The sequence below is a fragment of the Haemorhous mexicanus genome, chromosome 3 (genome assembly GCF_027477595.1).
Source record: "Haemorhous mexicanus isolate bHaeMex1 chromosome 3, bHaeMex1.pri, whole genome shotgun sequence".
Lineage (NCBI taxonomy): Eukaryota > Metazoa > Chordata > Aves > Passeriformes > Fringillidae > Haemorhous > Haemorhous mexicanus.
Genome location: NC_082343.1, coordinates 51,936,600 through 51,963,489, shown reverse-complemented (window position 1 = coordinate 51,963,489; position 26,890 = coordinate 51,936,600). Strand labels below are relative to the sequence as shown.

Here is a 26,890-nt window from a genome sequence, read left to right as displayed (position 1 = left end):
TGGGAGGAAGGCCAGCTCCTCTGCCTGCTATTGCAACTGGTTTTGTTGTTTGTGCCATGAGGGGCAAAGTGGAACTACTCTGTGAGGTAGAAGTAGCAAATGCAGACAGCTGTTCTAAGGTTTGGGAGCAGCAGCCTTCCCCAGCAGAAAGCTGTGTGCTCTGGGAAGGCTCAGATCTGTGCTGCCATCTCCACAGCACAACATCGATGCTCACAGGGATGATGCTCTGTGAGTTATTTCAGTACATCACAACTGCCCCATGGCTCGCCATTAGCTCTGTTTGCTTCATGTCTTATATCTCCTCATTCCTGATGAAGAATCCTTTGTTATTTGCTTTCTTGCAAAGACCTTGAAATAATGTTTGAGATTAAATACCTAAGAATACAGGTACAGGACACATTCTAATATAATTACTTAATATTGCACTGCTACTTTTTGGAAACTGATCTAAAATCACCCGCAGGGGTGGTTTACAGTATGAGATTTTTTTGTTCCCAGGTGTGCCATTCAGCCAGTCCTCTGTTTTAGAAAGTCCACTTGCCCAAGGCTGAGCACAGGGCTTGTCACATGAGATTTCAAAATGGAATTCCTGTCATGGATGAATATTGAAAATGCCATATTGCTTTATCCAAAGTTTCTGTCTACCCTGCAGTTTCATAGGCCTTTTTAATGCACTGAGTAAAAATGCCTCCCTCAAGCACAAAAATTAAGTTCAGATTTGAGCCACAATAAAATGGAACATTGAGCTCTTAACTGACAGAATAACTTTTTTAAACTATTTTTAAATCTCACTTTTATTGCATGTTTGTACCCAGTATCAGCTCTAAAGCTTTACATGCACGTAAGAGTTATGAGACGCTCAGAAGCACCTCAAAAGACAGTGTGCTGCTTTTGGCTGGGGTAGAGCTAATTTTCTTCACAGTAGCTCAAAGGGGGCCATGTTTGGGTCTGTGCAGAACACGAGGTCAGTAACAAAGGGGTGTTTCAGTTACTGCTCATCAGCACTTGCACAGAGTCTGCCTCTCACACCACCCCACCTGCCTGGGGTTGCATAAGTAATTGGGAGGGGACAGCTGGGACAGGTGACCCCAGCTGACCATAGGAACATTCCATACCTTACATTGTCATGCTGGGCATAGAAAGCTGGGGGAAGGAAGAGGAAAGGGGGATGTTTGAAGTTACAGTGTGTGTCTTCCCAAGTAACCATTACACATGATGGAACTCAGTTTTCCTGGAGATGGCTGAACATATGCTTGCCCATGGGAAGTATATATGTAAAAAAATAAGTTGAATTTAAACACAAATACCTTTTTATTGTTCTTTAACTCCATTTAAAATGAAGTATCAATATCAAAATATAACAAAGATTCCTAATTTTGCCAAATATTTTCACTCATCTCTTGTTGCGAGTAGCTTTGGAAATAACATTTGCAGAACACAGTTCTGTACTTGAACACATCTCACCCAAATTATTCATGGTTCCTGCTGTGTTCTGTACTTGCTCTATGCAACGTTTGCCTTAACGTGCCTTTCTTCTTCTGCTGGAGAGTAGTGCCTATAGTGGTGACAAGGATCAGCTGTAAAGACTTCACCCATTCTTGTTCTTACAAATTTCTTGTACTTTGAGAATTGTCCCTCAGCAGTTACTTTCTGTAGTAACCTGTTTGTAGTTTTCTACCTTTTTAGTGTGGGTTGTTTCAATTATTTTCTAAAGTCCTTGGAGTGTGCTCTGAAATGCAGGATATGGAACAGAAACGGAATAGAGATGAATGCAGACCTGCGTACTTGAGAGATGCCTCATCAGTGGAATCAGCCTGTTGCATGAATAAAACCTCATTAATACAGTGCTGGTTTTTCTGAAGGGGACGGTGAGGAAACCAAAAACAAGCCATGGAAGGTTAACCAAGCATAGCAGGTGTTTTTCAACATGTAGCCATGTCCTGAAGCGCACTTAAGCAGCCAGCCAAAGGGTGCAAGGAATTGTGTTTTGACCTGCTCCAATTCTTGTTATCGGGACATCTCTCTTGTATGACGAAACTGCAAGAGCAGGAAAATTACGGGAACCAAGGAAAAGAGTCGTTTCCTCTGAAAGGTCAGGCCCTTGGATTTGGTAAGTTTTCATAAACCATTTGGCTTAAATATTAACTGTCTTCAAGGCACATAGCTGCTCTAAGGAGCTCTTGAGTTTCTTCTGTTTGCTGACGGACTTGCTCAAGGAGTTTGGCCATTTGGCTTTTTCTGAATGCTAATGAAAAGTCTGGATCTGAAGAGGAATAACAGGTGTTAGGCAACCTGCTGTTTTTCTCTATGTTCTAATGCAGATGCATAGAAAACTTATTTTTCAGGTTAGATACAGTTGGTTGGTGGTTCTTATTACAGGTAAGGCAGAAAAATACCACACAAAGCACATACAAATTCAGTTTTCATCCCTACAACCATTCAAGATTGCTTAAATTCTCCTGATCCAGATGTGTAAATCTCAGTGGCTAAATTCAGCCTTATGCAGCAGCTGCCTATCTAGGTATAGTAGGGTTTTGGCTCTGGCTCTACATACATAGATATGTGCTATATACCATTATTACCACATTATAACCCTCATAAGTGCCTTTTATCCAAAGACAAGAAGACTAACTTAACCCAGCATAATATTAAGTAAAGGACTTTAAAGTATGAAGATGTGAGACTTCCCAGCTTTATTATCAGCTAATCATGCAATTTCCTTATTTGCTTGCTTCATCAAAATAAAGTAACATCACATTTGAAAAACTTTTAGGTTGTATCTAGTGCCAAAAATTCTTATATGGGATAAGATTTTCCTGAACTCCTGTTTCCCTGCTCTTCTGAACGCCTTCAGTTTTAAAGCAAACAAACAAAATCCTCCTGCCTTTATTGGGAGATGCTCTTAAAGAGCTGCTTAAAAGCATGTAAGGTAACAGCTACCCTTGAGATTATTCTGTTTTCTTAAGTGAGCAGAGCTAGTCCCTGGAGAAGTTAGCACTGTCAGTGGTTGGACTAATCTTAGAGGTCTTTTCCAACCCCAGTGATTCTGTGATCTCTGTTACTAAGCAGTGCCTGTTTACTGCTGATGGGTGCAGGCAGCCTTGGCAGGAAGGATGTACCTGCTCGTAGTCTGCAGAGTGTGGAGATGCCCAGCTGCTGAAAACGGACCTCTTGGTGGGTAAGAAAATTCTTGAGGTAGGCTTGAATCTCTCCAATGTGATACTTCCACAAAAGCATCATTTTTTCTGCATAAATGGGAGAACCACTAGAGATCAATACGAACCTTTAAACACTTTGAAAACTGATTTTTGTAACAACATTTCAATAATGACTCCTCCACCTTCAGCTAAAACCAACATTACTGCAAAGACTGGCAAGAGACTTCCCTGTGCTGCAGCTTCTGATAATACTACTGATACTTCAGGTAAATAAAAAGATGAGTGGGCTGCTGTGCTGGGAATCTGATCCCTGTGCAAGGGGCCTGCTGATTGACAGTGGTTGGCCTGGTAGGTGAAGCTATCCATTAGATGATTATGCTGTTGGATTCTGTTCGCTACCTGAGAGAGAGGTCTGCTCTCTTGCAAATCCTCTATGCTAGAAATGAAACAGATTTGCATTTTCCCTTACTGGGCACTCACCACAGATTTCCGTTTTTCTTATGTCTAATGTCCAAAATCTAACCATACCTTTCCAGAGAATGTGGCAAGTATCATCTGAACACCTTTTTCTTGCAGTCTTAAAGGCTCTCAGCTGCATGAGGCAAGTATTTAGGCATAAAACTTATATATAAAGGTAAAAATAATGCTCTTTTATTCTCTCTTATTGAAACTTGAAAAATTTTGGCTACATTCTTAAAACCACTTTACTTCACTGCTCCTGCTAATTTAGTCTAGAATTATATCAGCAGGATTTGGTTCAGTAAGAGGTTTTCTCTTGCTGGTCAGGGAGTAGAGTTATTTTAAAATTTTGGAACACAGCCTCTGCTGTCTGGGGGATGCCATCACATCTTACATACCAAGAAAGAAGGTCAAGCAGAAAGATGTAACCTTATTTGAAGTGACCCTTGTCTGAAACATGTTCTCATCTCTCCCATGGTGAGGAGTATGTTAATGGTCCCCCACCTTCCTGCTGAAGCTGTTTGCAAGGACCTCAGAATTGGCTATGGATGAGCCCTGCAGAATGACAGTTCTTGAAGAAGGCAAAAACCATTTAAATCAGACCTTTATCCGTGGTCCACTTTCATCCCTGGAGTTTCTTGTGCACTCAAGGACTGTTTTGTTTCAAGGGTGACTATAGGCACTTGTATTTTAAAAACTTTGTAGAGACCAAATGGGGGAATGATAGAGGAATATTTAGAGGTTGTTCAGTGCCTGACAGTCCTTTGGGAAAAGGATAATTTCACTCCAGACAGCCTTAAGTCTCTTTCAAAGCACAGTTAATCCTGTGTGAGTTACCGTGACCGATCATGTGCTGGATGATGGAGGCAGCATGAAAGGATGGCTCAGGATGTTCCAGTTGGCCAGCCAGTCTCACCAAGCACTTTGTCAAAGGTTCATCCATCCACTGGACCATGTGTAACATGGCTCCTTCTGGAAGGCAGAAAGGTAAGGGAGTAGTCTCTAAATAGGAACTCCAGTGTCAAAGAAATGAAGATGAGAGGTCTGCCAGAAACTGCTGAAATGGTCAATCCTTCATGCAACTGGAGAAGCAAAATAAGTGCTGAACTTGGTTAATAAGTATGTTTAGGCTGTTAAAAAGGGTCATGTTCTGAGGTTATGCTCTTAGTAAGGTAAGGCCATGGATTTGGTTCATCCTTTGTTGGCTTTTTCTTCTGCAAAAATGAATCACTTTATGTGCAAGATCCACTCTTGGCCTATTGAGCTCAGTCTGTCCAGCAGCTACTGTGCTCTGCTCGCAAAATTAAATGTGACGTGTTGCCAGCTGCATGGCTATTACAGCAGATAGAAGAGATGACTTGTTTGACAGACAATATCCAGTGCTGGGGCATGTTGGGAAAATTTACACTCATTCTTTAAGCTATAAAAAGTGCTGTACCTTTCATGAGTGCCAATTTGGTATCTCTGATAAAATCCACGTGCAAAAAATTTCAAGATATAGACCTACTTCATATTTTAGTCTTTTATATCAGTTTCTGCAATGATAAAATTATTTCAGCCTGAGAAACTGGGAAACGTTACAAATAGAAGTAGACAGGCCCTGTACAGCAGTAAAGTTCAGCACAAAAAAAAAAAAAAAAATTAAAGAATTTTAAACAGTTGAACAAAAGTGCAGACAATGGAGCCCATGTATCCTGCCAGTGAATTGGATTTTGTTCTTGAAAATTACAATGACTTTAAAAGGAAAGACTTGGGCTGTGTGTCCAGCCCCTGTTAGAATTAATACAGGACATGTGCACTTCTCTGACTCAGCCATTCATGGAGGGTTGCTGCCATACCTTGCTTTGCTAGCTCAGCAAGGCAGGATGTCACGTAACGAAGGGAGTCTTCCTGAGTGTCGGTCAGTAGCATGGTCTGGAGGAGACCTTCAACACAGCGGCTCTCAGTTATTCTCTGCCACAAGAGAGAGATTCATGTTTAGCACTTCCATTATGGTTTAGTGGTGTCTGTGGGCTTCAGAAGTGCTTCAGAAGTATTGATGTTGAAACCATCAATAATGGAAATGTCTCCTCCCAGATCTACCACAACCAGGTGAAAACACCTCGGATTGTTCAGAGATCACCTGTACTGAGATACATTTTTTATAGACTGAGTTGAAAACAGATAGGAGACTTAGCCTGTGCTGACCAGGACTAAAAGTAAAAAATGAGACCAAGAAATGAGTTCTGAATGACTCAGCTGGAGCTGACTGGTTGCTAGTGAAGTTGAATCATGAAGTCATCAGCTCTCTGGGACATCCTAACAATGGAAGCTGCTCATGGCTCCCTAAGTGAGCTCAGTTGTCTATCAGCAAAAGGGAGTATCTTTTTCTGGTACTCATTTTATACTGCATTTTATACTCTGGTTTTTTAACTTGCTGCTTAGAGGTTCAAGGTAGATTTGAGACTGCTGCTTTTCAAGCTCCCACACTCTGTTTCTGTCCTGCTGGCATAAAAACAGTACTGCCTTTTTCCTCTTATGCCTCGTACTTGTGTTTTAAGGAGCATTCCTTAGAATTGATCCTGGAAACCTAGCACTCCCACTCATGTCTGTTTATTCACTTATGCAGCGAGAGCTTGATACTTTCTATATTATAAAGCTTTATTGAAGGTGAAGCAGCTCCCAGCTGATAACAGCATAAAGCCACAGAATTTAAGTATTTCAAAAAAAGACCATATTTGTCAAACTCTGAATGATGGTCCAATTTTATTCCTACTGTGGGCCTTGAGTTTAAGGGAATCTAGTTTCCTGCAAAACTCAATATGACAGCTATTAGAAATTTATATAATTCTTATCTTAGTAAAAAAAAAAAACATAATTTTCCTTCTGGTTGGTTTAAATCTCTGGAACTAGTAGTAATTGTATTGTGAACAAAGGGAAAAAAAAAGAACTGAGTCTTGAAACGTGTGTACTAGGAAGTAGGGAAAAGCAGAAGTGAAGATTTGGTGGGGTTTTTTCCTCAATATTGACTGCTGCTGGTGGTACTGTTTGAGCAAGGTACTCTAAAAGGCAAGGAGAAAGAAAGTGCATCTGTGCACATGGATTTTGAAGCAAAGTCAGCAAGAGAGATCTTATAGCATTTTGGCATAGCTAGTACCTTGCCAAAGAGGCAAAATGTACATCAATAGCTGGAGTTCTGTCTCACAACAAACAGCAGCTGAAGCATGAGAGCCAGGAAATAAAGATTCAATTCATAACAGTCCTTAGATTTTCCTGAACAATTCCTTTAGTAGTATTAAATGTTCTTGCTTGAACTTTTTATACCTATGATTCAGTCAAATTAGGTAACCACATCATTCATAGCAAAAATTAGATATTTCTTATTTTAATTAGCTTTTTTGTATTGTATTGGGAAAATACGAATAAAGCTATCTTTCATTATGGTCCTTTTATTCATATATGCAATTTTGTGTAAAATATATAGCAAAGTGGCATATGTTTAATTACCCACAGAATTAATTATTTTTTTAATGCTGATTTGACATAAACACAATGGCAACCTCACAGGGTATGGTTCAGTAACAAACATTGTGTACCTACCTGTCTGTTTTTGGAAAGGCACAGGTTTTTGATGATGCAAGCAGTATGTCCAACAATCACAGGGTCAGTTTTGTGTGCTGCCAGTAATGTCCCCAGGCTCTGCAGTAGCTCAGCACATGCCAGAGTGTCCTGAGAAGAACAACAGTATCTCAGTTACATCCAGTATGGACAACACAACACAGCTTTGCAGTGAGCTATGGAGAAATCAAACTTAGCACTGCAAGAAGAGCATTAGTTTGCTTATTTAAATCAAGGATGTGGCTGGGTCCAGTGCTGCTTCTCTCAAGTACAGTCTGATTGCACTGACTACTGAGCACTTGCTGTGGAAGGCTGGAGTCTTCAAGGTCATGTAGTTTATTGTTGTTTCCATCAAATGCCTCACTGGGGTCATTGCTAATCAGGGGAAGGATGTGTGATCCTGACTAGAAGGAGAGGATTTCAGGATTGCTGTGAAAGGCAGAACTACATGGTGAAGTAAGAGCAGCAGTGCATCCTTGAGTAGCTCAGCAATTTACCTGGCTACAATAATGGGTTGTATGTTTAGATCAGTTTGTGATCAGGCACCTCTTCAGTAAACATGTCCTGAACAACATTTTCTTTACACACATTTCTCTGCTGTCTGATGATATTTTAGAGGTACTTTGCTTGGTATCTCTCTCTGAATGTAGTCCTCCTCCAATTATCATTAATATTACTTGAATCACAGAATGACCTGCCTTGGAAGGGACCTTAAAGATCATCTAGTTCCAAACCCTCTGCCATGGGCAAGAACACCTTCCACTGGGCCAGGCTGCTCAGAGCCCCATCTAACCTGGCCTTAAACATTTCCAGGGATGGGACATCCACAAATTCTCTGGGCAATGTGTTCCAGTGCCTCACCACCCTCACAGTAAGGAATTTTTTTCCTAATATCAAATCTAAACCTACTTTCTTTCAGTTCACAGCCATTACTCTTGTCCTGTAGTATCTGATCACAGTCTGGATTACTGCACAGGTAGTTACCTCAATAACAATATAGATTAAGGGGGTCCTGCTGTGTGTAAGAGAAACCTGACTTCAGCAGAGTTTATTTTAGGTGTATAGTTAAAAGCAAAAGATTTCCTCTTGGGAGTGTTTTTTCATTCAGCCTCCTTCCCTTAGGAATTTAGGAGTTTTCAATGCAGTTCTTCTGTTTGTTCACAATGAACTATATTATTTGTACTACTTGGAAACTGAGACACATTAGCAAGGGAGCTCAATAGAAAACAAATCATTGGTCCTATACACAGCTGCAAAAAATCACATAATTCTGAAACCTGTGAAATATCAGGATCACTAAAGCAGGGTTGAAAGGCGGATGTCTTTAAAAGTTAAAGTTTAATCTTTCTTTTGCTTAGGTTAAATTGCAAAAGTGTATCTTATTTTCTTTTAATACCAACTAACATCTTCACTTAGCTCATTTAAGCACTGTCACAACCAGCAATCCTAAAATAAGACAGGAAAGTAAGTTGAAAGGGCAGTTCTATGCCTAAACACAGGGCATTTAAACAATCCTATATGCAAACATGACAGTAAATTTTCCTAAGATTTTCTTTAAAGGAAGAAATAGTATAGTTTTAGATAATCCAATTAAATTACCACTGATGACTGTCTTCTCTGCTTTTGGGGCCAAATGTCCTCTTTTCTATGTAATCCCATCAGCTACGATACTCGTTTTTGATTTGCTACAACCTGAGAGGAGGAAATTTTCTATGGATTATAAAAGAACTTTCTAATATATAATGACTTCCCTGCCAAGCTCTTTTGTTTATTTAGGACCTACATTAGCAAGTGACAGTACTTGAATTTTGCTGAACTTCTGTTTTTGGCTGGAATATGGCTGAGATATGGCCAGATTTTGTTTTCTGGCTCAATTCTGCACAGTGCAAGAGAATCACGAGAACACTGTGAGTAAAAAATAGATTGAGTGATTCAGATGGATATTGATCTAACTTCTCCCAAGACCAGAATATTAAAAAAAAAATAATAAAGACAAGGGGGAAAAAATTCCAACAGCAAGTGTGCTTACAGTTGCAATGCTGCATTCATACTCCTTACACAGGCATTTCTTGACAAGGTAAATATTATCCCATTTACCAGTTAGCAAGATGTCAAGGCAAAGTTATTTTGTATCTGGAGTGGAGGTTCAGTGGCACCATCTGGAATAGACAGACCCTGACTTCCACGTCTTTTGCTCAAAGGAATTTGACTTAAAAGACTGTTTTTTCACAAAGCATGTTTCTTCAGTGTTTCAGGGTTGGGCTGCCTTGGGAAAACTGAATAAAATTCCCTCTGCAAGATGGAAGTTTTCCAGCCCTTGCTGGGAATCCCTGTCAACAGTCTGACCAGGAGATTGCAAAAAGGGGGCTGAAGCAGGGCAAGGAGCTCCCGTGAAGCATTCCTGGGGGTTTGCTTCATGGTAACTAAAGGGCAGACAGATTCTGCCCCATTGTATCCTGGGTAGTATTTGTAATAATTCAAGCATCACTTGACTTGGTTGTAAAGGTTAGCTTTGTTCAGTGGTTTGTTTTCCAACAGTTGTTCCCATGGAGAAGTCTCTTTTTCAGTCACGGAGAATTCAGCCCGAGTTAGAGAAAGAAACGTTGAAAAGACTTGAAAAGGAGGCCAGAAAAGGCACAGAGATGGGGAGACAGGATATGAATACAAAGAGGTCAGCCTCTGACTCTGAGAGAGTGCCCAGGGCTCGCTCGCACAAAGCAGCAACATTCAGTAGTCAGGGACAGCCGTGTTTGCTTGCTAAAACAAATTTAGAGATGAAGATACTTCTCACTGGGGAATGAAGTGAGATGCTTTTCTTTCCAGCCTCCTGCTACTGACCCTTTTTCCCTCATGAAGGATGGGCTGTTTCACCACTAGTGTAGCGAGGCTGAGTTCGCAGTGTCTTTGTTCCCACTGATGTTGACCACATCTCTTTGTGACCAGGAATTTGAAACACTGGTAAAGACAACTTTCAGGACCAGGGAGAAAAGGATTTGTGGGTACTCTTTCCTGGGAGAACAAAAAATGTGAATGATGTTTGGAGACAGGAAAAGCAAAATTGAGTGAGGACCGTGTTCCAGCATAATGTCTCCTACTGAATAACATATTTACTGTGCAAACGGCCTTCAACTAACTTACTGCATTTCAATTGTAGGCTTGTTGAGAGCAAATTGTGTTTTGATTGTAGGAGGCAGTTTGACAAGCAATGAGGATGTTCTGTGCTCATGCAGTCACTCTGCCTTGTATAGCTCTGTGCTCTAGTTGCTGCCTTCCCAGGCATTGAGCTCACCCATTTTCCCATCATGTCCCAGAGGTAGGGGAGGTGCAATTTTGGTTTGCATATAGACAAATGAACTTTAACACACCAAGCTTTCCAAACCCAGAGTAAATTCCCAATCAGGCTGAGTGTATTTCAGGCACAAGAAGCACCTAAGGCCACCTGAAGCTATTCAGACCTTGTCACTGCTGCTAGAAGCAATGTGGCAGCAAAGGTTCTCACATGTTTTTGCTCTATGTACCCAACATCTGACTACCTTCAAATGCTGTTGTTAGCTTAAAACACTTACCAAAATCTTTCACATCTACGTTCTTAAGGATGTCTTTACTTACTGTAAAGAAAAGTTTATTTAAAAACAAGAGTAATCTGTCAGTGCTTGCCGTAATTTAATTGTAGTCAGACTTCTTCATGTATTTGCTAGTGTTGCACTATTAATGGTGGTGTTGACCGTGAACACGGGCAAAAGAATCATTCTATAACTTAGGACATGAGGATACACAGTCCTGGTGAAAGTCCTAATGCATTAACTAAAGATAGACAAGATTCCAAATTCTGTTATTCCCTCTTTTTGTTTTGATGCTAATTCAAAATATGTCAATATTCTACAAATGCACTTTTGAATAACACTGTCCATGTAGGGAGTAACGTATATTTGTTCTTTGTTCTGCACTTATGCACTTTAAATGTGTGCTCTGAATCAGTTTCTCTGCTTCTCAGTGGGTGGGGAAGCTCTGTAGCCAAGAAATAACTTCCTTGGTTGCCCTCATGGTGGCAGTCTCTCATGGTGCTGTGCATGTCCTCCCCCACATACACCCTCTGGGGACTGAGGGGACTAGAGGCAGTTGCAAGGACTGCAAGGCAGTATCCACATATCCAACGGCTCTGACATCCATCTGCCCCTCTACTCTCTCACTGGTCTCTACTTTGGATCCCACTCAGCACAACAGATGGCTCCTCAGGTAGTTAATGACAGTGCAGATACAATAAACGAAGCCTTGTTATTTTGGGTAGGAGAGAGAAGGGTTGGGAAGCCTCTCAGAGTCTCTTGGTCATTCTCAAATTGCATTTCATGGGCTGTTTTGCCATAACAGAGTGTTACCCCCAGTGGTGGCCAGAACTAGTCTTTCCCCTCCCCTAGTTTTTGGGAAATGATCTCCCATACCTGGTTGGGCAGGTGCTGGGAGAGTATCCAGAGCAGAGCAATGGAGGCATGACGCACATCCTCACTTCCAGAGGCCAGGAGAGAGCACAGCTTGGGCAGGACGTTCTCAGCAACCATCTCAGCCTGGATGTCCACTGGTGTGGGAAAACAAAGGAGGTCAGGGGGGTTCAGAGCACTGCAGGGAGTAATTCAGGCTCTAGCTCAAACAGTTACATCAAATTAGAGGGGACCTCCCCATCTCCGTGCGATGGGGCAATGCCAGATGTTCAGTTTTAAAAATAAGCCCCCATTTGTTCTGCCTCCTTTTGCTGAGGGATTAATACAAGCTTGATGGCAGAATGTAGGTTTGGGCACCCTCAGCATGTGTCTGAACCTCAAAAAAAAGGAGTGAGGGGAATTTTCTGACTCTATCACTGGCATAAGGCCAGGTAAAAAGGTGGCAGCTTCTGCTGAACAAACAGAAGGACCTCCCAAGCACCACCGATCTTGCAGAGTTATGGTTAGCCAGAAGAGAGCCCAGCCATCCCACTGAATTGTTATACCCCACTTGCTCCTGCAACCTCAGTGGGTGCACTAAAAGGCAATCCCAGAGCAGCCAGCAGATGGAAAAGCAGATGTTAAAAGTCAAGTAGATGGGGTGTTTCAAACACATCAAGGAGTGGCACAGCACTTCCTTCACTCTCAGCTCCTCTATAATTGTGACTACTTGAAAATTAAGCACCTCTACATTTTCTAGATCAATAACTCTACCCTGGAGTCTGAGACTTTAGCACTGAGTGTGCCAGTCCTCCGCCACTATTTCCTGAATATGTCATAAAAATGAATCCTGGACATTTTAATAGGGTTTTTTAGGAGGATGACAAATGCATGGGAGAAAATTATATTTAATGATAGACAGAATCATGCCTTGGAGAAGACGGGTCCCCACTCAATATGCAATTTCAGAAGACATTCTGTCCTAATTGAGTTTAATGCTTAGGAAACATGGAAGGAAGGAAAGCTTAGCAGCTCACTAAGGCTCTGTGCATAAGCACACCTCTGCTGCCTTTCTCACTTTCTCCAGATACTCCCCTTGCTCCCTGGGAGCTCTGAAACAGATTTAGTTAGGATATGCACTGCATCTTCCTCTTCCCTTAACATCCAGTTAAAATGTAGAAAATGTCTCTTTGCTTTTAGTAGGAAAGGTTCCCAGCCCACTGTGCTCACTCTGAAAGGCAGAGAGAGATAGAAATAGTGTGGTTTCTTTATCTCCAAGACATTGCTTACCACTGGTAGCCAAATTTCTTAGGCAAACACATGCCTGGCTTGAAACCTGCTTGTGCCAAAGAGGAAAACCAAAAATTAAAAATGAGAGAGAGGAGGAAAAAGAGCAGCTTCAGTAATGCATGTTCTTGCCTATTGCACACAAAATAGACATGACAACACTAGCAAACTCTTACATAATCTTCAAGAGTAAGTTTTGGCACATGTTTTTTTTTTTTCAAAGTTTTGATGAAATTTTTTTCAACCTCCTGTATCAGTATGACCCAAATTGGGTCATCCTATTGTTGATGAAGAATGGGGTTCAGATGTTGGCTTTATTTTAGAACATCTGATAAGTTATAAGAAAATGAACGGAAAGAAATTGTCCCATTTGCTTTGTGGTTTTTTTCACCTCCCTTCTACACAGAATTTCAAGTTCCACCAGTAACTGTGGTTTCTTGAAGTTTCCTTGATGTGGCTTCCAACAAAGCAAAATTCTCAAGATGCCATCCTTGAAGCCATACAGTAAAAGTTCCAGACACCAAAAAGAAAAAAAAAAGTAGCACAACAGATGTGTCAACTTCTGTCACAGACACAATGATCAAAGACAGAGCCTGGACAGGGCACTTCTCACGTGATGTTTCAAGTTAATAGCATACAGGATATCCTAGTCTAAAGAAAGTGTCCAGGGCTGTAGAACAACTTTAATAATTTCCATTTGCTTTCTTCATACATTGACCTTGTAGAACCCATGCATTTTCTATTACAGGTGTCTTTTCTCATGGGAAAGATGCTACATAAGTACCTGTTCAGTAGATGAACTGAATGATGTGAAGCTGAAACTGGAAGCCCAAGTCTATAGCTCTACTTGGATGCCAAGTCTTTTCACAAAGAGAAAGCTACAGCTTTACCTTGTCCACAGAAGAGGATAGGAGAGAGATCAGTGTCCACAGCAGGAATCTGTCACTGGGTCCCAGCAAGGCTTTGTGGTGCTGAACATTGGCTGCCACATTGCTCAGGGCAGCACAGCTGTAGTACTGCAAAGAACCAAGAAAAAACGTAGAGAGAAAGGTCAGAGTGGTGACACACTGAAGAGAACACAAATAAATTGGAGAAATGCTCAGATTTAAAACTGATAGAAATAACATGCTTTTTTATCCTAAGGGTGTTTATAGGGTTGACACAACATGCTGTAGCTGCTACAGCAATCCTGTTGGGGCATGCGGTACACTTATTAGGACCCTGGCTGTTTGGGAACGTGCTCTGCTGCTGCAATGACATTGCTGCTGGCAGCTAAGTTAAGTCATCTGCATCTATTGTATTATATGTTTACATTGATTTACTCAAGCTGGATGTAGCTATTGCCCTAGCATGCCGAGAGATCATTTCCAAAGGATCTAACCATTAACGCTAGGGAGGACTACATATATAAAAGTATCTATTACTAGGGAGGTATAATTACAAGAAACAGGTTGAGCTACAGAGATGGAAATTTTAAGATGAATCTCAGAGAAATCTAAAAATGCAGAAACAGCTTGCAGAAAGCAACTCCAGAGGGTCCATCCCTTCAGACATCCAAAAAAATCTGAGTAGAGATAATTAAACTGATGGGGCAAAAAATTCTGTTCTACTCAAAGGACTGAATAAACAAACTAGCAGAGTGTAAGGCTTACAACTCTGATTCATAGTTTATTTATCAGCACACTTTTGCACTAAGACGAGCTCTCTGCTGAGTGTGCCGAATAACAAACAGGTGTCTGTGATAGGCATAAAATAGGGTGCTTTACAGATATTTACAACAACAAGAAAAATATCTTTTCAAGTTGTCTTCTCAGAATACTTAGTAACATTGCTTAGAGTGGATGATCAAAGTTAGGATGCAAAAATACCCCAAATAAAACAAAAAACCAAAACCCAGAGAAAGAGACCTATCTGCTTCATGTCTGATGATCTGAAAAACCAAGAAGGTAGCCACATAACAACCCACTGCATGCTTTATTGTGTACTGGCAGAAGAAGTTTTGAATCATAAACCTTCTCCTGTGCAGAGAGACAAATTGGGTCTTTTAATATATATTATGTGACTGAGCTGAGTTTCACCAAGACGCTCTCCCATGTTTCTCCATTTCGCTAGAGAAACCATTCCTCCTCTTCTCCCTTTTCATTTCTGCACACCGAGGTTTGTGCTCTCCTTACAGTCACAAAGTTACAAATCTGACCTATTTTAGTCATACCTGGACTTCTGAGTCAGGAGATTCCAGCAGCAAGGCAAGAACTGGTAGGGCTCCTTCCTTGCATAGGACTTGTTGGATTTTCTCTGCCATTAAAAAGAAAGAGTAAAAGTCTCTTCCTCCTTCCCTCCCTCTCATCTGGAGGCACCATTCAAAAGGGATGTGCACAGTTCTTGGGCTCTAAAGAGTGCTGATGTTGTCCAAATACATGCCAGTCAGTGTGATTGGGGAGTATATAATTTAGAGCTTGTGTAATGCAGCAGTATGCAGGTATTGTAGCAAATAGACTAGCAGGCTGTCTGATTAAGCTTTTGATGGTTTTATGCTAAAAACTGCTCTAAGAATCTGCATTGCTTGAGCAGCTGAAAAGCCTCAGGTATGATCTTCACTATGATTTCTGTGTTTTAAAAACAAATTATTTAAAGTATTCTGAATAATACCAGAAATGTAATAGCCAACTGTATAAGTTCTCGTTAACTGTTTCCTTCCACAACACAGAGTTCAGAGATGTTACTCGTGACTTTATCATTTAGCTCTGTGGAATAATGGTATCATCTTGGTAGGTGAAATTTAATGCTGGTTTGTTTCAGAGTTAATTATGGTAGCCTACATATAATTGCAGAGGACAAAGTACTACCTTTAATAAAGCTGTTTGCAGATATTCCAGGAGCCTTTAATGTCTGACCCATGATCGTTATACTTAACATATCCAGCATTGAGTTAGTCAGAACAAGCAAAAAGCTCCTAAAGCTTGATTTTGTTGGATAAGCTCCTGAGATTGCTTTAAAGTACACCAAATGTCGTTCTAATTTTTTTGGCCAAATTATTTCTTTAACTGATTGTTTAAATATTCATACACTAGCCCCTTGGATTTGAAAATCAAGCTTTTTTGTTTTGCTACTAGGCAAAAAAGGACCTGTATCAGCTAAACTTAAATCATCAACCTGTGGTACCAACATGAATGCCACATGCAGAGGACATAACTTGTTGTTCAGATATGCTTTTATTCTTGCCTTAAGCTTTAGGATTATTTTTCTATCAGTGAGTTTTCTTTTGGCAATTTAGGTAAACCATAAGTCTAAAAGTACCTGATTGTGTAAGGTTCAGAATAGCACCAACTGCATTTTGTTGGACTCTGGGATCATAGGAATTGGCAAGAGACAGTAGGGGTGTAACTCCTCTAGCAGCACCAATAGCCTCTCGGTTGGACTCTGGAGAAAAGAATCAGAGAAAGAAAGAAATAAATATTTACAGCCATCTTACTGTGAGCCATAAGCAGGACAACCAGCAGGACTATCCCTTGGTGTTCCCTTCTTTGATTTCTCTGCATGCTCAAAGGAAACTCTTAAAAATTCTGAGAGCTTAACAGGAAGGAAACTAATTCATGATTTCTGGATTAGCCATAAATCACAGCTGGTTCAATGCTTTTGGTTTGTGACTAGGATAATTAAAACATCCTTAAGACCCTTTAAACAGGTTAACAGAGTGTCTTGCTTCATGCCCTTGGTATGTCCTGATCAACCTATTCACCAAAAACTACATCATTAACTGGAGGTAAGGTTTAATTACTTTAGTAGGGTATATTCAGGGCCAAGTTCTTTCTTGGAATGTCCCTGTATTACTCACTTGACATCTACAAACAGTGCAGAAGTTTCTAAGGACAGAATTTGATTTAACCATTGGAATTAAATTTGAAAAGATGATGCTTTTTTGAAGTGGTGGTGATTCCTTGCATGGAAATGTATTAAGTTGCACAGTTGTATTCAGCATTCTGGAGTACAAGGAGAACTCAAAAAAGGTCAGCAGAATCTTGGATGAAAAACTGGTAAAAAAGAAAAACTATAACACTTAATTCTGTAAAATTAACAATATTTATACACAATTTTAACAATGGCCAGTCTGTGGAAGTTTGCTGAGAGAAACATGAAGCAAACAGAGCAGAAAAAAAAAAAGGCATTTGGTTGAGATCAAGTCTTCAAGTGCTAACTAACTTTGAGAGTTATGAGAACAAACCTTCTAGTTTTATACCTAAAGCCTATATAGTGAGGAACTGACATAGACAGATTAGCCAGGATGTTTATTCAAGTATAGTTCAGAGAGTATCAGTTTAATATTCCAGGGCAAGTAATTTTCTGTGTACCTATGAGTATTTACTCAAGTAAATAACTTTTAATCTGAAAAAGAAATAGAGAAAAATAATTGTTCTGGGAAGAGTAATCTATTTAAAATAGTTTTTCCATGTGGGAAGCTATTATTCTGGTGAAATATTCTGGTCCCTTTCATAGACAAGCCCTTCTCTAATCTAATCTGCCTACATACCATTCTTTTGTTTCCCTCAGAAGAAGCAGAAAGTCTTTTGTATGACTCCAGTGGGTGTGATGCAAACTACTCAGGTGAATAAAAAAGAGAAGTAAAAAGATTAAGAAAGAATTTAGATATCACTGGTTCCCTTATTCTTGTACACAATATACTCCATGAATGTTTGTGAATGTGGAAAAGAACCTGACATTTGAGAAAAGGAATTATGAACATTTGGACAAAATTTGGGCAAATTCTTTCTTCTATCAGATATTGTGCCTGAACACTTGTTTTGCCAGTTTATGATGACAGACTGGATGGGGAAATCTATCTAATCAAGATGTGTAACTATCTCTGTAAGAGAGGTGGCAGGCTAGATCATGTTTCTTTCCTGGACCACCTGTTTATCTTAAAAAATGCAGTCCCTCTACTGATGCCACTGCAACCACTGACACCCCCTGGAATGCTTTGAGAAGGAAGCCTTGTGTTCCAGACACTACTCTAAAGTGGAGAAACCAACAACTCATCTACTCAAGCTGTGTTTGAATAACTCACTAAATTCTTTCTTTCCACTCTCTGACATTTGTGTGCCTAAAAATTCTCATCAGAACAACTTTGAATGTGCTTTACACTCAGTGCATCCTCCTTGTTTTAGCTTAAAGCAGATGTTCAGGCCCCCCTAAAACCTGAACATGTGAGCATTTGGTTCTGAAGTACTCTGAGTTCTTATCTCAGAACTGATTACTTTCACTCAGTGATTAAAAAGCTGCAGATAATTGCAACTATGCATGTGTCCTTGTGCTGCATGAACAAATGCTGGTGTTGGAACAAACTAAGCTTCAAATATTTTTCATCTGAATGGGTTAGTTTGTTCTTCTTATTTTCAGGTCCCATTGCAGCAGGGAGACAAGTCAGTTTACACATGACCTGCAGTAACACTGCTAAACAGTTTCACTCTGTACATAGTCTTGCATGCTTGTTGCAACAGAATTAAGACCATTCTTAGATGCAGAATTTTAGTCACCTTAAAGCCATCTAAGGATCTTCCTAATTTGGTTGTGCTTCCATATTTATCTTTTTCGCATAAACGGGCTTCTTGAAGGATATGACTGAACAGGATACTTTTCTCAAGCAGACACTTAAAAATATCAGAGTCTGCAAGTAAAAATTAAAATAAACCCTGGAGAATTGCCTCTTGCTTTAGTCTCATTGCTGTGATATCTAAATACAGTCTGAAAAACAAATAAATGGATCCAGCCCATTTGAATTCTAAATAAACTGGGACAGAGATCCTCAACACTGATCAAATACCAGGCAGCAACCCAGCCTATGCAGGAGTGCCTACCTCTGTGTTCAGCTTTGAAAGCTCCCTGAGTGCCTAATTTGGAGTACTTGTGCTCAGAAGGACATTGGTGCTTAAGGGAGTGTGCAGAGGCAAAAGAAGACCACAGGGAATGAAGGTAGCCTGGATCTGCAGTAGCTGAGAGTTCCCTGTATTCCAGGTTAGACATCTAGATGGGTAAGAGTGTCTTCAGGATGAAGTAATATCCTTAGATGCCCAAACAAATCACTTTCTCAGCAGACTGTTTAAAACAGGTGAAGGGACATCTCTCTGTAATCTTTAGGAGCTTAACTTCACTAGCCCTACACAAACAAAGTCCTTCTAGAGCCAAAACCTCAAAGTTTAGTGATGCCTAATTAAGATATTTAAATGAGGCAATTTGAATTCCACACAAAGTAATATAGTATGTAGAATTCTTAACCTGACAATAATATACAATGCTTAAAAATAAGCTCCTAAGGGAAAAGTGTTCAAAAACCTGAAAATAAAAAGGTGGGATAAAATGCAAATTAGCACTTTCAAGTGGTTGGATCCTGCTTATCCACTCCTCCTTTGCAACATAAATACTTAAATGAAAAATTAACACTTTCATCATGCTTCCCTCAGCCTTCTGGGACATCAGACTGCACCTTCCCAAGCTGGAAAAGGAAGCTGGCTACAGGAAGGGAAACAAATGTTGAAAACATGGCTTTTCTACAGACTTGTACACAGTTTGTGCTGGAGAACTAAGATTTTGCACAAGGTAGAGTAAGACTAACATGATAACCTCTCTTTTGGTAAGTGTAGCTGAACTTAACTGCCTGGATACCAGGGAAATATTAAAATCATTATATGAAATATTCATAGTTAAGCAGAAGATGGTGACAAATGCAAGTAGTACATGCTGGATGAAAAACTGACTGAAAGCAAACTGGCAGCAAGTTTTGCTGGATGGAAATGACCACCTGGGAAGAGGCAACAAACAGAATTCCATGAGGGCTAGTCTGTATTTGCTTTGAACCAGAGAGTTAAAACAATGATGTGAATGTAGAACTGTTGATGCAGTGGAGGACCAGAATATCTTACAAATAACAGACAAGTCAGAATACTGAAGCAATGGAAACAGAATGAAACCTGTACAAAATACAGGGATGTGCACTTGGAAATGTGTGGTACAGAGCCTTGATTACTTCATGTCTGCTGGAAATAGCAACAAAGGAAGAGTGAGCCTAAGGGATTAAGTCAGCTGTAGGATAACGTCACCATGGCACAATCACCAAACCTGCAGGTGTTACCATGAGATGTACCACAAAACACATTTCCATATGTGCCACAACAAAAGGCACAGGTGGGACCCCAGCTGAAGTACTGCACATTTCTGGTGACTTCTTTTTCAGAAGAGATGAATCCAGAGCAGAACTCCTGCAGCATTTATCTATATCTTGGCACTGTAACAATGCCTGAGGCCTGTGGTATCACCATACGGCACATGCAAATGCTATGCTCCGTTCCTGGAACATATCATTTACACCCGGAAGTACCCTGAAGATGAATGGAGAGTCTCACTTACAAGAGGAGTCTTACAAGACCTTGGCTTTCTCAGTCTAGTAAAATGAAGGAACCTCATCAGCATAGACATCAGAGGGACAGAACTCCTGAAGCAAAAGCCAATGCAGACATTAATTAAGATAAGCCAGTCATGAATACATTTAGGATGAAAATCAGGAAAAGGTTTGCAATCATAAGAGCACAAAGGTCAGAAACACAGAGAAAAATAACTGGAATGTCAGGAGGTTGAATTTATGATATGGGAATACCAAAACTTGTTGTTGCATCTTATGACTCTTAAACCAATTACAAATAGGTTGTTTCATCTTAAAATACGATGGAAGAATTGAATTAATTCACAGCAGAGGATAAAGGCAAAGAGAACACCCACCTGAAACAGCCAGAGTCATGATGCAGGCACAGGAATTACACTGGACAGTGGGATCCTCTGATTCAAGCAGATCCAGAATTGGCTCAAGTAAACCCATTTGGACAACTAATTCTTTGTCAACTATTCAAAAATTCAAGAAAAAATGAACAAATAAAAAAAGTAAGCAGTTAGTGATCTTGTGGAAAGAATACAGCATCTATTGACTGCTTTGGAGATCTGCATTACGATTATTCAAAAGAGAACTAAGATAGAAACAGCCAGAAAACCACTTACAGTCCCTAGCTGGGTTTGCTTAATTGTCCTTCAGATCCATGAAAGAGTGTAACAGATGTTTGGAGGTGTTAGGCCAGAAGGCCCCAAATCAGGTTAATTTTGGCAAGAGCAACTGCAGCTTTCCAATAGGTTCACAACTTACCCAGCAACCCCCCTCCCCCCTTTCTTTTTCTTCTGAGGTCTACCCTTTAAATATAATTTTTTCTTTGTAAATAGTGACATGATATTATTTGCAGCAAAATCCTTAAAAAGAAAGCAAAGAAAAAAGCCAGCTTCACTAAAGACTGACCCTGTCTTCTGCTATTATGGGACTGCAGGATGAAACACTTGTGGCCCAGGTGACCAGGAGCGCAGTAGTAGGTGCAACAAGGACTCTGCTGATGAGGTGTGGCATGTTCATGCCCTGTCTATCAACATAAACTTTATTGAGAAGTTATTCTTCTGCATCTCCAAGATTCTATCTCAAGTCTATTTTCCCCTTTAGTTACAGAAGCAAGTGAATTATACTAAGCATTTAAAATTTTGTTTTTTTTTCTCTGCAAGCAATTTAAGACTAAGGTCCAGTTCATAAATAACCAGAAAATGAGCACTGTCTTGTACACAGAGTTTATTTCTATTAGCTGTATTCCTTGTTTGAAAGGAAAAATGTCTGTAGATCCAAGAATGAGAATAGAATTCCCACACTGGCCTGGGAATAATTTATCAGCCTTTGCACACAGATCCAAGAACTCTTGTCACATTAAATAATATAGCTGGAGGGATCTGATCTATCTTGGTGCCACCAGAAGCTATGTATCTTGCAGTCAGAATCAGACTCACCCTCGTCCTATGAGGAACACAAAAAAAGGGATCTAGATTTGCGTAGAAGTGCCCACCTTCTGTCTGAGTCTGGCTGAACAGATACTTCACCTGAAGAGAGATGTGTCATTAATTACTCACTATTTCCTTCCAGCAGGAAGTTGACAAGGGACAAGGAAGACATCTGCTGCACCTCCAGGTCAGCAGAACGTAGTAAGGCATAGAAGGGTTCCAGATGCTCCACAGGCAGGCGGATGTTCACTGCAAGAGTGAGAGGAAATATTCATGAGTCCCACTGCTCATCACAGTCACATTTTTCCCTTGATGGACTTAAGCCTGAGGTGCTCCCATACCCAGGCTGAGTGGTATTCACCTTCATTAAAATTCCACTGCTACTAGCAAACAGGGCAAGTTTCCTGAAGAGGTTTTGAATAATCAAGTACTTCAAAAACATCATGGGAAGGGAAGCAGTGTGCCTTGCTACCAAACAACTCATTTTGTCTCAGAGCAGGTCCTTGCCTTATGGCTACCTGCACTTTTTATCCAGCAAATAATACATGAGATAAAGCTATCATCCAAGTGACAGAATATTCTCTTTGAAGTAAAATTTAAAAAAAAAATAAATTGCAATCTGCTTATTGGTAGTATTTTTACCTTTTTGTAGAATTCAAACTTTTGCTGGTATTTTATTTGGGATATCTAGGCTTACTCCTAACCATTAACAAACTACCTCAAGAGCCAAGTGCTCGCACAGAATATTTGGAACAAAGAAGAATGTGTCCTTCATAACTTATCACTACAATCTATCTTCTGGAGCATTGTCCTCTTTTGTATATAATTTTTAACATTAACTGGTCACTATGTCCATTTCCTTTCACCTATTTTGACTGTGCTGCTTTCAGGAGATTCAGTATATGCTAATTTTAAATACTTTGGGTTCTGCTGAGCTTCACATAAGTGTAAAAATTTCATAAGTAACAGTCTTTTACAATCGTAAGAGATATCTCCTTATAGCAAAACCCAGAACTGACTGCCTATGTGGCAATGACACTTTTCCATCTTCCTTAGCAAACAACAAGGCATGAAAGCAAAAAAAAAAAAAAACTTGCTTAATGAATAAAAAGGAGTTTCACCGTTTGAAATAATATTTTTATTTATAATTACATGGAAATTTTCTAATGCTTACTGAGATAACTTACTGTGCTGACTCATATGCAAGTAATAGAGGGCAGCTGACTGCTGTAAACCTGGGTTTTCTGAAAAGGATAAGGTCCTCAAGGCTTCCAGAGGGTCCTTTCCCAGTGGAGACATTTCAAAATCTAAAGATGTAAAATGACAGCACAGGCTTAATTACATCTGTAAAGGTAGTTTACAAAAAGAAATTAAAATTTAAAGCCAACCAAATGCATAAGGATTTTTGTACTCCATAAAGCCCATCTATTTTTATTCATGTTTCCATGAGCAGAAGCAATATATGAACTGGGAATAACCTATCCTTGGCAATGCCTCTTGTAAAGCTCACAAAGCCAGTGATTGGAAACAAGATAAATTATAATCTTTAGATACTTTTATGCTATCTAATATAAATGCAGGTGTTCTTGTTCTCCACAAGAATCTGTACCTTTTTCTGAATCTTTGTTAAAATACTGAACATGGTGTTCTTAGTTAAGTAAGAGTATATATTTCTAATTTATTTTGTATTTCTATACATATTTATAAGTATAGAAAGAATATATATTTCTAATTTATCACATCTGAAGTTCACTGTGTTTCCTGTCTTGGGTATTGAAGTAAAGGATTTAAAGGAATAGCAACATGGACTGCAAACTGGCTTGCTTCAGGCTTAAATTTCTAGCATGAGGCATATCTGTTCTCAAGTATGATAGCTCCCCTATGAATAAACCAGATGTTCAACAACAGTCATCAAGCAATAGCAGTCATGCACGACTTCTGTAAGTCACTGCATAATATAATATGTGGAATGGAGCAGCAGAGAGGAAAAGAAAAGGGACATTGAACGAAAGAACAGAGTTAAAAAGGCAATGTATGATTGATCAACTGGTGGAGCACACAATTATAAGATATATTTTCAGGCAACAGATTAAAGCTGTGCAATAATGATTGAAATATCTCTGTGAAAAATATCTAGCTATTACCTCCCACAGGACAAAGAAATGTGAGGGATGTGAGAAGCATGAGTGTTCATGCCTCACTGCAAAACACAGCCAATATCTCAAGCCATTAGAAGCTGCTGACATGTCAAGACTAGCAAACTCCTACCCTCAGGATTAGGCAAGTGAGCTTCACAGAACTTCTTCATATAGAGATAATTTTTAAAAATAATTAGTGGTATGCATAAAGGGAAGGACTCGCCTGTGTGTGCAAGGTTTTAGACAAAAAAAAAAAAATCTCTTCATGTGGTTTAATTCTGTTCCTTTCACTATCTGAACCTGAATCTATCTGATTCTTCTATATGTGGTTTTGTCTGGGAGAGTGATAAAACTGAAGCCACTCAAAATCTTCATCTGCTCAAAATATCAAAATTTGCTGCTCTGGTTAACAGATGAGTGTGATGATCAACCATGAAGTCTCTCCTTGCACCCAAATTGTCCAAACATCGTCTTTTTGCTTATTATATTTTGTTTGCTTATTATATTTTGTTCCTATTTATTATATTTTGTTTCTTATATTTTGTTTTGAGGATAGGCTTGTTCCCTCTTGGAATAAAATACAAAGATAAGTGTTAAAGTAAGAGGGATGTGTCTTGGTTCTCTTTGTGAGGCTTCCCTGCCTCCATTTGTCTAGGCAGTAAGATCTGGCCATCCAGACAACCAGATTGGTTCTGCTTCCTGGGGGCTATATGTATGTGTCCTGTCACAGACAGTGGGACCTCCCTGAAAGCCCTCATTGTCAGAGAAGCTCTAGGCTTCCTGCTGCTGTACCCCAGCTCCCATGGATCCAAGACAGACCAGACTTTTGAAGACTGATCTCAGAGAGGAAAGGATCTCTCAAGAAAACACACATTTAGTCTTTTCAGGGAACACCAGTGGCTGCTACAAGGGGCCATCCTGGCCTCCCCTTCATTACATCTCAGCCATCAGCTGTGCGGGGATACTGCCAAGAAAGTCTCCTATAGAGTCAAGAGCACGCTAGACTTTGGAAGAGAAAGTTCAGCCCTGGAAGATCTCCACTGTATAACAAGCTGAAAGATCTGTTTCTATTCTGGATATGAATGTCAGGATTAAAACCAGTGCTAAAGGTGCGACAATCAGTGAACCTTATCAGCAGCACAGGACCCACCACATTCGCTGGATAATGGCAGCAGCGAATACCAACTGAGGCTAATCCACACACGTTCCCAACAACCAGAGTCACAGCAATTATTCCAAAGCTTGTTCCATGACAGATCATTTAAAATATAATTAACCATGTCACACCAAGGAAAAATGTCTCTCCTGGTTCCCCTTACAAGATTGTTTCATGCTCCCAAAAAGACAAGTAAATGAATAGTAGTTCCACACTCTTCACACAAACCAAAGTAGAGGACTATGTAATTTTGTGTAGTAGCTTTAGCCCAAAGCTGTTAAACATAAAGTATACCAAATTAGTTGAGAGACAAAGCAAAACCAATCAAGCAGTGACCCCTTTATCTTGAGATAAGGACTATTTTTAGATTGGAAAACCAACAAAATACACTTATTCAAGATGACTGCAGAAGTGAAATAAAAAAACAAGTTTCCTATTGATATTGTATCCTAGGACAGAACAAAGAGGATATCACAAACAGAAAAAACAGAGGAATTAGGCAGATAACCTGTAAAGCTAAGGAGATACACGAAGAGTTATGTACTTTGATTCAAACAGAATCCCATGATTGTGATTAAGCCTGATGCCTAAAATGTTTGCACAAAAGCACAGTTGCTTGGAATCCTGAGCGCTCAATGTCCCAGGGTGACTTTGATCTTCCTCATGTAAAGCCCAGACATTCCTAACATAAGTCCTAGTGTTCAGCCAACACAGAGATGCACAACTGCGCACATCACACTGTGATGTGCCCACTCACAGCTCAGCACTCACGTAGCATCCAGTCCTATCAAAGCCTATGTCCCATTTTGTCAGCTCCTTTTGACTGACTTCAAAAAAATAACTTTAATTTCTAGAAGGACTCACTTTTATGAAACACATTTACATGGGTTTTATATTAACAGTGGTGACAGAGCAAGAAAGTGATTGACCACTTCTACCCAGATCCAACTATTGTATAACTTGAGCCCTTAGTGTCCTGTACACAAAGAAAATGCTCTGTAGCTCTGGCCTTTCCTCATCATCACCAAGCTGTTCAATGCCATACCGGAGCAGATCAGCTAGCAATCTGCTTTCAACCCACAAAATTAATCCCCTTGCTCTTTCACAATCCTTTAGAAAAAGAAAGTCTTCTTACCTGTTTCAATATGCTGCAGAAACTCCTGTGCGGTCACTCTCTCATGAGGCTGTAGGATGGGCTTGTACAGCTGTCTGTTTTTAGAGCTGTTCTGTTTTAAGCAGGAGCAATTGCTTATCAGAGTTAAGCATTCCTTGATGCCTTGCACCAAGTCAGAGGACATCCTCTGAACAAAGCCTATGAAGTCCCGCAGGAGTTGCATGCATCGTCCACACAGCTGACCCATTCTTGTTCCAGCAGCAGCACAAAGCAAGAAGAAAAGGAAGGAGATGGAAACAAAAGTTTCTTCTCAATTTGTCCACTTTTTGAACTAGCTTGCCTCCTCACTGTTTTTTCTGTCTTACAGATATTAACACCACACCATGCACAGATGCTGTAAGGCAGATAGACTTCTGTGTCCAAAAAAATACATTTCACAAGGCTGGTTTCTGCAGATCTCCTGAAGTTCATAAATTATTATTTAAAATGAGTGCACTGGAGACACACCTTCCTTTCACTTGAAGAGAAATAAGATAATAACCTAAACATATTTCATAGAGAGCAAATGGAGTTTAGGTTATGGAGCATCCACCAAAGCCTGTATGAGGCTAGAAAAACTCTGGGATAATGGAAAATACAACCTGTTTTTGTAAGGCAGCTTTCCACATGAAAGGTAGGCACCACCTTGTCTGCATGTGTACAAGCTGCAGCTACCA

At 40.0% G+C, this 26,890-nt stretch overlaps 1 protein-coding gene across 1 annotated transcript; it reads right to left on the bottom strand.

Annotated features, from left to right (window-relative positions):
• Positions 1–1,287: 1,287 nt before the first annotated feature.
• On the bottom strand, positions 1,288–26,890 carry LOC132325015 (uncharacterized). The gene is made up of 14 exons (XM_059841798.1): positions 26,196–26,890; positions 22,954–23,073; positions 21,896–22,015; positions 20,684–20,803; positions 16,214–16,336; positions 15,129–15,211; positions 13,807–13,932; positions 12,920–12,965; positions 11,654–11,787; positions 7,197–7,325; positions 5,456–5,570; positions 4,455–4,589; positions 3,120–3,245; positions 1,288–2,263 (listed from the first exon to the last, which is right to left on the bottom strand). Exons 1-14 carry the CDS (start codon positions 26,419–26,421, stop codon positions 2,142–2,144), a joined length of 1,725 nt encoding a protein of 574 aa, XP_059697781.1. The 5' UTR covers positions 26,422–26,890; the 3' UTR covers positions 1,288–2,141.

Coding starts and splice junctions, on each gene's coding strand:
- LOC132325015 (XM_059841798.1), bottom strand. CDS start 26,421: ATGGGTCAGCTGTGTGGACGATGCATGCAACTCCTGCGGGACTTCATA. Junction 20,804..21,895: donor CTTCCTGCTGGAAGGAAATA/GTGAGTAATTAA, acceptor ATTTTTGAATAG/TTGACAAAGAATTAGTTGTC. Junction 13,933..15,128: donor CTCCTGACTCAGAAGTCCAG/GTATGACTAAAA, acceptor GGTTCTTTGCAG/TACTACAGCTGTGCTGCCCT.